This window comes from Haemaphysalis longicornis, unplaced genomic scaffold (assembly GCF_048455015.1).
Source record: "Haemaphysalis longicornis isolate Haplotype H1 unplaced genomic scaffold, Haemaphysalis longicornis Haplotype H1 scaffold_7, whole genome shotgun sequence".
Classification (NCBI taxonomy): Eukaryota; Metazoa; Arthropoda; class Arachnida; order Ixodida; family Ixodidae; genus Haemaphysalis; species Haemaphysalis longicornis.
The window spans coordinates 17234160-17248243 of record NW_027526422.1 but is presented as its reverse complement, the minus strand read 5'-3'; the positions used below and the strand labels follow the sequence as shown (position 1 = coordinate 17248243).

The 14084-nt window shown below is 45.3% G+C and overlaps 1 protein-coding gene across 1 annotated transcript in view; it reads left to right on the top strand.

Annotated features, from left to right (window-relative positions):
* LOC144144608 (uncharacterized) overlaps positions 1–9619 on the top strand; it is an 18539-nt gene extending 8920 nt beyond the window's left edge. The window contains exons 4-6 of the mRNA XM_077676119.1: positions 816–1151; positions 3402–3433; positions 5535–9619. Of these exons, the coding sequence (XP_077532245.1) occupies positions 816–1151; positions 3402–3433; positions 5535–5646 (480 nt within the window). The 3' untranslated portion in view covers positions 5647–9619. The remainder of the gene's footprint in view (positions 1–815; positions 1152–3401; positions 3434–5534) is intronic.
* Positions 9620–14084: the final 4465 nt, after the last annotated feature.

Below are 14084 nucleotides of genomic sequence, written 5' to 3'. Positions count from 1 at the left end.
ATAGTGAGTCAGAAGATGATAATAAACTGCAAGTGAAAGTGCTGACAGATAAGCGACAATGAACTGACAGTGAATGTCAAAAAGCATCCACCACTGAGTTTCGTTTTCAAGTTCATGTGGTTTTCGACGCATCGAGTGCTTGTCCGGAATCTTGTGCTGACGGTAAATGCAGTCGCTCATTGTCAAGGTGTTTTTACATCATGTGGGTACAAATTGAAATAAAGGTTGGGTTCCACTGCAAGGCGTGGGCACCACATGTGCAAACATTTTTTTTTATACCTGACGAATTGTTCCGTGCAATTCAATTTTTTTTTTCTAGGACGTGTTTTTGAAGCAAATGGCTACAAAATTTATATTCTAAACTTTTTTTCACTATCAGCGGTGTGTTATGCACAACTTGTTTTGATTAATTTTGTCGATGTTTCGACGAAAATTTTGATTTTGGTCATTTTTTTTGTGGCCATAATTTATGAAAACACTTTAAAGCCTGCTGTTGAATGAAAGGGGTTTTGAATCATCTGCATTTTGTGCCACTGCAGTATGTGCCTAATCATCAATATGTTTAGCAGAAAGAAATGGTTTCTTACACTCCTAAAAATTGGTCAATTTCCCGTGGTAATGAGAGTTAACAGGTGTGCTAGTAGAAAAATGTTATTACATTTTCAAAATGCAGCACATACCTCGGTTTCATTCCTATGCAAAACAGGGGTGCCCAGAGTAAAGCTGCCTTCAGGTTTCTTCTGGATTGGTGAGGGGCCAAGTGAAGAAGTATGGGGAACTCACTCTTGTGTGCTCGGTGCTTGACGACCATGCAGGCTCCGTCGAATATGGCGCCAGTTGTGGTCCAGGCGCAGTCAGACGTCCGGTGGACCCAGCAGCAGCAGCAGGGCCAGTCCCCCGTGTGCGTGCCAGGATTCCTGATGGTGCGTCCTCCGCCACCCAACCTGCAGGGCAGGCCAACCCAGTGGAGGAACGGGGCAGGCCTCCCCAACGGCTCCCTGGCTCCGACCGGCAGTGTGTTGCATCCTTCGGCGGTGCCCCCGTTCCCATGGGGGGGCTTCGCGCCGCAGGACGGCCGGCTTGTGGCCAGGATGGGCCCCCTTGCGGGGCCGCAGCAGCCGTTGGCCGGACAGGTGGTGCCCACACAGCAGGTGCGTGGCCACCCGCTTCCCACCTCGCTCGCCTCTCGACGAAAGCCTGAGTGCAGCCCCAGCTTCCTTTTTGAGCCCTTGTCCTTAAAGGGACACTGAAGTGATTTGTAAACATTGCGGTATTACTAGCACAAATTGTAGTCCGGAGTCCATAGGCCATGTTTCGACCACTCTGAGCGCGTTGACGCGAATTTATTTAGTAGAAAAATCAATTCGAAAATGCTGTCCTCCTCTATGCATCCTCGCCCATTTTCTGTGGAGTTTTCGTGTGACGTCAGAAGGAGGTGACTTGGCTTGATTGCGCTACTGCACGGCTCCCCGGCCTTCAGACAGAGTCAGTTGGCCCACCGTTTAGTCTGCCGGCCGCCGACGGGTCGTCGCAATTCGTTCGCTCAGTTGAAACTAAGCCACGAGACATTTGTGAATGGAAGAATGTGCCTTTCTTTACTTCGTTAGCTTGTACACTGTATCAAGCTCCGAGTCCGGGTCACTCCACACAAGCGCACATGCAACACTTCGCTGACTGGTACACTAGTAGGAAAGTCTAAGGCCACTTGAAGGTGGGAGAAGAGTCAGCGAAGTCAATATAGGTACTAAGGAAATAAAATGAACTGAAACTTTTACTGTACAGCGCAAAACTAGGGAGAAGGAAGCACGACCACACATCTGCGAACGCTTTTCCGTCTAAGAAATGCAATTGCTACACGTGAGATATTGTGGAAGTTTCCGGGACGCTTACTGCACAAGGGCTATACAACAAATAGTCACCTAAGGTACTTGAAATGCTAAAATTAAATAAAAGTGTAAACTGGTTCTACATTATATACCTTATATATCTAACCTTGCCAGCGCTGGCTCGTGGCTGAGTGGTCAGAAGCGCTAGGATTATTGTTTTGCAAGTTGCAAGTTCGAATCCCCGATGGTACATGCTTTTTTTGTGTGTGTGTAAGTTGATTTTTTTCGTTTGCGGCCGATGTTTTCTAAACTGGGTTCACCATTTTTGGGCCGTAACGTTCACTGTTCCACGAGCGAGTTTGGAGAACACGTGCAGACTGACACTGATGCGCTAGCGAGTTCTTGTTGGCGTGCTGTTGCCACAAGCACCGACTACTTGCGGGCAGTGGGCACAGGCCAGAATCAGCAAGCCCTTGGCCTGCTGCGAACACGCTTTTTACTATACAGGCATGAGTGAGGCAAGCTCCAAATACGCGGGAAAAGCGCATGGCATTTGAGCGTCTGCGGTGACGCGGAGGGCATTCATCCACTGCGTAGGCCTCGGCTAGTGATTGCTACGATTCCAAGCCGTCCTGGGAGGCTTATCTTAGGCATTTTACAGCCGACAACATGGCAGAAGCGCGGTACAACGATTATTGAGATATCGAGAATGCCCATCCAACAATGCCGTCAGATGTTAAGCATGTTGTTTTACAGAACCGAAACCGAAACTTGTTTCAATGCTAACCTTGAACATCGTCCAATCAAGGTGCATCTCCTCCTGTCATCCAAGCCTTTAGTTGGTGCGGCTGCCACAGACCGCGCATGGTAGTTTTTCTTCTTTCCCGCTTTATAAAATAATTACCGACTTATCAACCGGATAAACGATGAAAAGTGTGGTAATTTGTGCCAGTCTATGCAGTGCAATCAAGACCGGGAGCTTGACAAATTCACTTCAGTGTCCCTTTAAGGGGAATGTTATGTGGCCCTCTCTACCAGCAACGGCTGGTAGAGAGAGCCACAGTAGTGATGGAGGCCAGTGGAATCCTGGAGTTAGGATAGCCACCTTCTTTCCCCCCTTCTTTTTTTTCTTTTAAATAAAGATAATTTCAGTCAAAAATATATGTATGTGCAGTTTCTGTAAAAATTTTCGAAGACACGCAAAAGTGTTTGTGTGACATAGTTCAAAGCAAAAGAGTAACGTTACTGTGTGACTGAATTATTTTAGGACAGTAAAAAAGAAAGGTGCTTTCGCCAGTGTTCTGGTGTGAAACATCTCAGTATCACTCAACAAGTAAGCTTGTACTTTGACTTCTCCATGGCGTATCAACTTTAGGCATGGCTTGGAAAATTTTTACTAAGGTTGTACGTACATTGTAGTGGTGCAGATAGCTTTACAGGCCAGTCGCAAGCTCCACTTCATTAAAACTAAATGAAGGACAGCGTTGTTGCATTTAAGATGAGGCACACTTAGCTGCACTAATCAGTAGGACAGAGGGCAAATGCTGATGATTTCTGTTTGCACCTCTTTTTCAGCCCTACCTGCCCCGAGGTCCACCTTACTACAGGTAACCTCAGCTGGCCTCGCATGATCTGGACACCTGTCCTAGCGAAAAGGGAGGCCTCTGTTGCCTGCAGTCATCGCTCGTCTGTAGCGGCCCGTAGTCTATAAGCTACTGTTTGTGCTCAGTGCGGCACGTGTGCAGGCATCGTCAGATCCTGTGTATTCCCACACATGCATGCACAGCAGCTACTGAGGTGTCTGTTGTGCCGTGCTTGTGTGTGGTATACCAGGCACGCCATGCTTATACCATCAGCTCGAGTTGGTTCCAAGTTTCACGCATTAAGGGTCTGCGTAACTCACAAGAAAGTTTTTGCAATGCTACTTTAAGCAGCCAAACTAGCCTGTTGTTTGCAGCAGCATTACGTAGCTCGTGGAAAAATGACACTTGTATCCATTCACCATTCATATGCGTTGCGTTTGTTCTGATGCTGTGAATTGCAGCAGAATTTTTGTGATTCGTGGTTAGTCAGGACTACCACAGGCCTCTTTGTATTAAAATTACAGAAAATTTTTCAATTAACATACGTTACGCATTTGCATCTATAGCAGCATAAATTTACGAGTGATACGGAGGCCTTTATTGCAACTCTCGTAAGATTCTGCTACTGATGAAATCTTTTGAACTCTTTTTTTTATACCTTCTGCTGGGACTCATTTGTGCTGATGGCAGTAGCATGACCTGCAAGGGGCATTTTATGCCGTGCCCAATTTGGCCGGCTCTGTAACATACGTTGTACATAGGGAGGCTGTCTTGCTCGCGAAGAAGCCTGGAGCTGTAATACAACTGTACTTCTGTGGAAAAAAAAAGGAAAAAAAAAATAACTGTGCCATGGAAGGGCTTGTACATAGGGGAATTGTCTTGTTTCCAGCCAGTTGACTACGAGTTCTGTGGCATCAGAAAAGAGAGCACTGGTGCAGTGTAAATGAGAACAGGGTTTCGCAATTATCGTGCATCGTTTTAAAAGAAAAGTTCTAGGTGTGAATGAAATCAACTCCACGTCGTTGGCGATCGTGTTGTGAAAGTACTGGTATTTTTTCATTGAATTTTTTTGGCTTTTACTTTTATTGATTGCATGGAACAAGTGTTAATGGTAGGTTTAAAAGTTGGCCCTGGGAGCATACCTGTTAAGGTACGCTCCCAGGGCCAATTTTCTGTTCATCTGGCACTGTTTTTCGAAGCAGAAAAAGTGCACAAAATAAAAAGATGGCACGCCCATCGCAGTTGTAGAAATCGTATTTAGATTTCGAAGTTTAACTTGTCACAGCTACACCTAGGCCATAAGGCACTCCGGAAGGCCTAATTTCGACCACCTGGAGTTCCACCAAAATCTCGACACACATGTTTTCGCTTTTGACCTTCAACTGAAAACCAGCCACCGCGGCTCAAATTGAACCCACATCCTTGGGCTGAGCAGCGCAACGCCTTAGCCACTGCGCCAAATTGTAGAAGTTGTAGCTGTGCCAGCTGCGTTTGTAAATACAACAACATTGCAAGTGTTATTTCCACCATATTTCGCAAGCACAACTTTATGAGAACCTGCAAACAGCTCTTGTAACTGATAGCATTACAAAGCCCCAACATACACTGCCGTTGGTACATATAACGGCAATTTATGTCTCTTGCAAGGTGCATTCAGCACTGCTACGGTACTGGCACAAAAGTACTGGTTCTTTCACAACGTGGGAGCTAACAATGTACAGTTGATTTTATTGACATAGAGCATCGCATTTTTTGTTAAAGCTTGCCACGAGATAACTAGACACCCTGTATGTATATACGTCATGCATAGGTGTAGTGTACGTGGTGCATTCTCTACAAAACCTGTAACTTGTGTGAGCAACTGTTACAACTTGATTGGTGCGTCATTTGAAGCTTTTGGTACCTTTCGAGGCTTCCGGTGTTATCTGTGTGCACAATACCATTTATTTTGAAAGCGCTAGTCCATGTGTCAAGTGGTGGCATGTTTGTTTCTTAACGTTCTTGACGTTAAATGTGTGTACTTTTCTGTTGCCTGCTAGTATGTTGCCCGGTTGTGGAACACAGTTTTTCTTGAGACGGTAGGAGCTGGTCTCAGAGCATGTCTTGCTTTACTCGGTGGTTTCAGCACATCATCTACAAGCGTCATGACTACAGTGGTTAGACTTTCCCGATTTCTCCTGGACAGCACCCTCCCCCTCCTTCCCCTCCCTACTGGTCCCACATCGGTTGAAAGCTAAGTGACAGTGAGAAGAAAATGCTGTCAAGATTACTTAATGGACAAGGCTGATAATTTGATTTGGAACAGAATTTTTTAATAGTGTTTAAGCTCAGTCAAACCTTGTAACAAAAAAAAAGAAAGCTGCTTCGACATTTCTAAAACCATTCCACATTAGGGTACTCTGCCACCTTCTAATCGCTGTTTTAAAAGTTTTGTATGTTTATTTCGCTTTTTATTTATACAGTTCAGACCATTTGTATGTTTGCTGGCTTTACTGTTTCGCAGTTGTGTAAAATGTGTGTTTTGTTTCACAAATTATGTCAAAAAGGGGATCAATGCAAGGGGAAGTGCAATCGCTTGGGCAGCATGAATATTTATGTTGGAACTGTTCGAGGACCGATAGTTTGCATACGTTAATCAGCATATTTGTTCGGTGTATTTCAAGTGGGCTTTTATTGTGTTAGTCTCGCATTGTATATTGTGTTTTCAGTATTAAAGGTATGCGGGTACAAGACAGGATGGAAGCACGGTTGCCGTAATCTCAAGTTTACCCCTTGGCCACACTGCGACTTTTCTTTTGTCTAGAAGACTCTTGGGTGAGAAGTCAGCAAGCTTTGCATGCTAATGTGGCATTGCAATCTCTGGCAAGGGTCACACAAGGGTACGCTACGCAGTTGCATTGTTGCTTTGCCATGGCTCAACTGAAAGTTCTGTCTGGCGTGGGCGAGCCGTGTCCACCCCACCCATTATTCTGACCATCAGATCAAGCACCTTCAATTGAGCAGAATGTTTCACTTCGTTATCCTGCCTCTACCTTACAATCAGCACGGCAGTGTTGAGCGGTCCTCTAGTAAAACCATCTGTAGTGTGGAAACTGCAACTCCGACATCTTGCTGCACAAAATCAGGGGGTCTAGCATCTTGGCGGTGAGGTTGCCGGCATCCGTGTCAACCTTTCACGGGCGCCATGTGTCTTGTCCTTTCGAACCGCCCAGGGTTCGCACGCTGTGTTGGGATCTCGTGGTTGCGTGCTGTTGGGCAGCACTTGCTGCCAGCGGCCTTGACACGAAATTGTTCCAAGCGCGGTTGACGTTCTGGAAGAACTGCACCACCTTGCCGCCGCCATCGGCCCCTTCCCTGCAGTGGTCACCGTAAGGGACATTGGTCGTTCTGGCCACGTTCTTGCACGGCATGGTCCTCCTGGGTGGCGGGCAAGAGAGCCGCGAAGAAGTCCGAGGTGCGGGCACTGGGCGGGTTTGCTCGCTGCTGGTTAGGCTTCCCTGCAATGGCATCGTGGGTGTGGTGGCAGGGTATGACAGAGGGCTCAACAAGCTAGTTGTCGACTCAATGTCGTGTAAGTGATATGCGGTACAAAGCAATGAAAGGAGTACTGCACAGATGGCAAATACGTGACCTGATGCTAGTGAAATGCTCTCCATCAAAGAGCGGAAAATGTTATAGTTTCTCTTTCCTTGCTCGGCCTTTCTGTGACTATTCTTTGTAGAGCTCAGTTTTACGCACACAAAAGAAAAAGCTTTTGCGGATGACAAACGTTATATTGAAAGCTCTACATCATGCACCTTTGAAGGTTAACAAAGACGCTCGTTGCATCGTCTTTGCGTGCTCTCTTGGGGCCTCTAGTGCAAAACCTACCACTCCTAAATTCTGAAAAGGTGTACTAACTACGCCAGTGAGAAACATCATACATCGAAGTTTTTACTTGAAAAACTCTTCTTTTTATTGAGTGATACAGTGAATGTAGAGTTGGGCTTTTTGATAGGCCTGCAAAACTTATAATGAGCTGTGTTCAAGAAGCCATTGCTGAAGTTCACTTTCTTTTTGTTCCATGTGCATAAATGTGTGGTTAATGAGCTGTGTTTTGTTTATATTTAGTTAATCTGCAAAGCCTGCAAATCATGCTTCAGGTGTAATTTTTTTCAAAACATGCCCCTCCTTCCAAAACCTTGTTCTGAGCTTCATCAGTCACTTGTTGCAGCGCCACAACAGTCCACACCATTGGGCACGATAGCGCATTTGCTGTAAATTTTCGCCCATTTGTATATTTTGTTTCATTGTAAATGTTTCAGTCTCATTTCAGTAAGTCGAAAGTTTGGCTTGTGGTGTTGTGGAATTCGCACAACGTGCCCACTCAGCCTCAGATTTTGGGGGAAGTTATCGCGGAGTCAATTTTTTTCTGGTGTGTGTGGCTTGGTGTGATAATTACGAATTCAGGTGCAGTGTAGGCTATGTATCAAGCCCTAGAATTTCTCCCTAATACGTGCAACATATACCATTCAGAACAAACTGCACATCAAATATATCGAACTGAGTGCTCACGATTGTTGCCAAAACACGTCCGCTTCTTTCAATTCTAGTGGCTTTTCCACTGCGTGCTTCCAAGAAATTTGAGCCCATGCAATGGAATTGTTTCAAAGCTGCCTTTCTTACAGTTTGGGGGTGCAGAGAGGAGAAGCTTTTGGAGAACATTTATCACCTGGCCTTCGACCAACGCAGCAATTTGCCCCCCCCCCCCCCCCCCCCCCCTTTTTTTTTTTTTTTTTATTATCATCATTGATGGTCAAGCACAGAGCGTGAGCTATGCACCCAAACCTTTCATGAAATGGCTGCTGGGTTACAGCAGCATTGTTGGTTATTGTATACTGTCTCTTATACAGTTTAGCTTTTATCTGTTTCTTTGCAGGATAGAACCAAAGATAACACTCACACCAGAATGAAACAACCAATTCTTGCCACAGCATCGGCATAAACTAAATTCAGCATGGCATTTCCGGGAGCTGTAACAAATCAGGTTAGCTCATTTCCATATCTAAAGCAACTGCCGTGGCCAAAGAAGGGTGACTCACTTCCGTTTGTCATAGTTTATAGATTATTCACTTTTGTTAAATAATTCCGCTCATAGTGACGTACGGAAAAAATTTGCTGTAGGCAGGTTTGACTATATGTAACTACTGTTGTGGTGTGCCTTTCAGATTTGTTATAGAAAGTTTTCACTGTACGTGCATCTGTGCATTTAGGCACACTTTTTTTATACTTAAGGTGGTGTTTGGCATTAATCTTCTTTTGCATTCTGCTCCTCAAAATTTCTGAAGTGAAGTGTGGGCTGTAACTGATGGCACAAGTTCCTAGGAAAGCAGTTTTTTTACTTCTTGTACTAATCTTGCTCCAAAAAAACCCCTTCCAGTAGTTAGATCGTCGCACGGCCTGAAGCTGTGGTGAGAACTGAGGTGAAGTATGTAGAAAGAATATTTGTGCTTTTATGAGCTGCACACCCCTTATAGTTTTTAGCAGCGCACCGATCTGTATTATTTATTTGGTATTTACGTGTTGCCACACTTGAATTTTGTTCAGCGCGACATCGCTCTTTTGAACACCTCTTGCGCGACAGGCCTTGTTTAGGCACATTTAAAGCTTTCAATACATTTATTTAGCAAGAGCAGTTGTAATATATTTTTCGGAATCGGGTGTCACAAGTAATTGTTTATTGTGGCAATATGCAATCTGTATCGACCACTTGCATTTTGGAAATGCTACCTGTGTCAGAAGATTTTCAATTGGATATTGCTGTGAGAACTTTTGACGCACGTACCTAACCACATTGCTTCAGAACACGCTATCTTTGCCTTGTGTTTGTGTGTGCGTGCATGTGTGTGTATAGCAGCTGTAAACATAGCTCAGTTCCCAGTTGTTAGTGTGTGTAAACAGCTTTTATCATTGTATGTATCCATAAACCGGGACATGCACGTTGACCCACTGCAAGATTTGAATCATCTTGCCGATTAATGCTTGCTTGTTTCTTATCTTATGCTGTATAAATAGCGAGAATGTACACTTAAGTACTGGAGTGATGTCTGCCATACGACACTCCTGCCTGTACAGATTCCAAGTTGTATCACATCTACACCTTATACTCATTCAAAGTCATACTCTCGCAAAAGTATTGTATGTTTCAAGTAAAGGAGATGTTGGAAAGTATGCTGTGTTTTTATTACCTCCCTCTCCCCTATTCTGTTCTTAATGCCCTGATGCTTGTCCGAAATGTTCACTGAACTTACACACACATTCACAGAACATTTGCGCACAAGGTTTATCAAATGCCTATCAACATTTTTACCACCTAAACATGCAAATGTAGACTATCTCTTCTTCCTTTCAACGCCTCTTTCCCTCTTCGGCCATAGCACCGTCCTTAGGAAATATTTATTCGTTTAGCAGCTACGAAGCAACCTGCTTTGGTATTCATGGCAGATGCCAGGCAAAGGTTGGAACATATTGGGAGTTTGTAGCAAAGGGCTCTTGACACACTCTACTTGCAGCACATTCCAGTGTTGCCTTCTCTTCTAGAGCGTGTATAGGAATATATGGAAAGTGCCATCCTTTTCATTAGTTGTTAGATAATAGTCATAAGGTAGCAAATTGGGCGAGTTGGAGTGCGTTCATAATGGTCAGCGCAGGCGAAAACTGGGCAAGAAAAGCGCTTGTGTCATCCTTACTCTTGTCCGGTTTTTGTCTGCGCGGACCATTATGGAGGCAGATAATAGTCGCTGCATCGAAACCGAATCCACTGGTTGAGGTCACACCATGCAGTAAATATGGCAGATGAAGTCTGCGGGCTCATTAAAAATCACTTCATGCTTCAGATGGGATTGTGCTGTTCAAAGTAGCAAAATTATGATGAAAGAACTGGTTGATGTTGAACCTTCGAGCATTACAGTTGCCATCGCCTGTTGATGGAATGAATGAGAATGGAGAATGCGACACTTGAAGAGCAGTCTGACACAATGTTACTGGAGTGACATGCTACACAATTCGTTTCTGAACATTCCAAACATGGGCTCGAGAACGAAATAGATCAGGGAAAGAACTTTTTTTTCCTGCGTTGGTGTGGCCTTGTGAGTTTCAGGCCCCTACCTGAAGCTGCGGGCACTTGCCTAGAGCGATATTCACGAAAGACCTTATGGGCACCCCATCGAGAAGGGATGTGTGACGTCGCAGGCAGGAGCCTCCTCCCCTTGCTCCGTATTTACACGGCGCCAATATGTAGCCAAGATACCGAACGAATGTTGATGCTGCCAGATGAGTTTAGCAGATGCACTGTAGTTCTAACAGTGTACAAAACCAGCAGTGCAGGCTAGGCACGCCCTGCAAAGTTGTGTGCGAGAGAAATATTTCACCAGTGGGAAAGAAATCCCCACCAAGGCGGGGATTGTCTGTGCAGCTTGAAGAAACGCTTGTGGTAGCACTCCTGACTGCACACAGGCCATGCTTCTGTCACCTGCCTATTGCGTTTACACACAGGCGCGATGTGTGGTCACGATACGTGGTGTGATGAGGAATAGGACGGATGTCTGCCTCTGCATGAATTCCCCTCGAGAAGATGGTGCAAGTATGTGCGACAGTTCTGCTGCGACCAGTATAATCTGACACTCGTTAAAAAATTAGCCCAGCTTCACTGACTGAACGCCGCGACCGCTGATGTAAGCAGCGAAGCTGCCTGGTGTTACCTAATAGCAAGGCTAAGCTTCATATAACTTCTCAAAGGCGCCAGATCGGTTCCCGTATGCACCAATTCATTTTTGCCGTGTTCCACAGCTCGTGCCATCTACTGGAACATTTTGTTACATTTGTTAATGCATTTTCTGACCAAGGAGTTTTGACGTTTCACGCTTCACAGGAAGTTCTGGTGTGACCAATAAGCCATTCACCACAGCAAGCGCAGTATCGAACGGTTGCCCGTCGTGGTTACAAAGCAAATGCATGGGCCTAACCAAATGTGGCCCATCATCTTTAAAATCAGCCTTGTTAAAAGTTCACGTGACAGGTTACATGCGCAACTGGAATCAAAAGTCCCTGTATTATGGGCCAACAGGTCCAGGCTTAAGTTGTTCAGTCCAACTGAACATGCTTTATGTGGGTTACGCAACCGCAACCTGTCAAGTTCAACGCTCCCCCATCACGGGGACACTGCAAATGCGAAAATTGCCTTCACCCCTTAATGGCCCACTGCCACCAATTCTGCCACCAAAGATTCATTAGAGCCTCCGTTGCAGGCAACAATTTTTTTCAGCGCAGTTCATATTGGATATATTTGTTATCTCTATCAGAGGGCATTGCTGGCTTTGCTCTAAAACCTGCTTTCACTATTCAGTTGCTTTTGCCGTAATGCGTTTCTGGCACATGCTGTGCAATTCAACACAGCTTCTCATGCACTGCTTCTGCTGCAAAACTAGAGATGGTGCCCTCTTTAAAGAAAATCGTTGGAGCAATGCAAGTGTGCACAAAGGTAAGAGTTGCACACAATGTGTGCGCATGGCACTATACCAAGCTTCTTACTGGACCCAATTTTCCCGAGCAAAAAATGTCTCGCGAATAGGAACAGTTAAAGCACCATTGATGCACTCCGTTATAATCAGGGCATCCAACTATGGAAACACCACTTAAAATGTCTGCATGTTGTTGTCATGGACATAGCTTTGAAAAATATGTCTGAAATAAAAGAAAGAAAAGAAAAGAACAAATCTGCTCTTAAGGGGCCATGAAGACAAAATGCAAGTTTAGTTCATTAAAAAGGTTTTCCTCCTTAGAATAACACTGACACCACTTTTTATGCTCACTTCACGCAAATAAGCTATATAATTAGGACAAAAGAGAATGGCCATGCGACCCACTAGTGCATTTCCCACACTGGAACTTCACCTGTGCGATTGGCTGAGGCCGTCAAAAAGCAAACGCAAGCTAGACGGGCCTTAAGCTTGCAGAACGGGCTATTTACACTTAAATTTAGTGCATAGTATTCATTTTATAGCAGTAACAATGGTGGTGCAAACAATAGAAGTTGCAAAAGTACGCGTAAACATAGAAGCAACAGTGCGGGCTGCGTGCACATTGCTTGTTATAGCTGCACAGCAGTCTGCGCTTTGGGGTTGCTTCACACGACAATGGCCAATTGACATAAGCGACATTATCTTCTGTGACCCTTTTTGTCAAGCATACCCTATGTTTCACTAAACAATTACTATAAACCTTAGCGAAAATAAGCCAGGAGCAAATCCGGTCAAAAACAAAGCGAGCTTGGACAGCGGGCCTGAGCAGTATTGGGACACCATTTAGAAGACGGAAGGTAAACAAAGCAACAAAAGATACTGTCATCTGCTGCAGCCCTAGTCAACATACTTAAAGGAGCACTGACACGAAAATTTTATGTTACACTTTTATTGCTTTTATTGATGCTTAATGGTCTGGCCAACCTGAAACAGCACTTCAAATACTTCAGCGCACGATAGTTAATTACATTGAACGGCCTGAAAATCGTTTGTTTCAAATTCCCGCGCTTTCATCCCGAACGGCGCATATGACAGACTCCCTGCCTGACTTCACCGCTTTGTGCGGACGTCACCGGCGCCCGCTTGAGAGGGTGTTGCGCCCACTCGCCGCTCGTGGGGCCGCGTGGGTGAAGTGACGTCACGAGTTTTTGATGAGCGCTGTCGCGTCACTTCTTTTTCCTCTCCTGGAGTGATGTCACGCTGATGTCCATTTGCTGAGTGCCGCTCCGCGCGCTGCTCCGTCGGCGCGATAAATGAGCTCCAATTGAACTATGTTCTTCGCGTCGCAGGCTGCTCATATTTCAGCCAGGGTATTCTGTTGAGTGAAGGAAGTGAACTGTGGAATAATATTAACGCCGAAAATTGGCGTCAGTGCTCCTTTAACATTCATTTCAAATACCTGCCCTAAATGCGTCGTCCCTGACGTCACGAAATGCACAATTTAGTGAAAAAAAATTTCGGCTAATACGAGTACTGACACTAAATTTTCGTGTTGTTTTCTTTCGCTGCTATGGGTGCCTACCAGCCCACTTATCGTAGAACGGCACATTAGACGGTCGATAGCAGCGTAAATAATTATTTACAGCCTTGTTTATTTGTGTCGGTTTCGGCTTTGACTAAACAAACACTGAGGTGGCCAGCATGACAGGAGGGCGCTCGCAACGTTACCATTCTCGTTGCACCACCGCCGGTGTGGACGGACACATGGGCACTTGCGCTAGCTCGCACGCCCAGACTGGCCGTGGTCTCCACCATCTCTATGCACTGGGCAGCGTGATGTCAGTCCCAAAGTCGTGGCGTGATCCACACGGCGGAACAGCACATGCCAACCAACCACAGCCAGCGTGTTGGCCAGGTCATGGGAGCCCTCACATCGGCAGTTTAGGGCCAGAAGGAGTAGCTAGCGCCGTGCCGATGCCAGTTTCAAAAGGGTATCCGTTCCAAGCTTTCTCGTGCGCGCAAAGATTAAAATGGATTTAAAATGTGTTATACTGAACTGTTACTGTTGAAACTTGCTGGGAGATATCTTCATATATAAAGGAAGCCTTTCAACATAGTTATCCCAGCTTTGAAATTTCGTGTCAGTATGCAATTTCTCAGTTAATGAAGCATCGCTT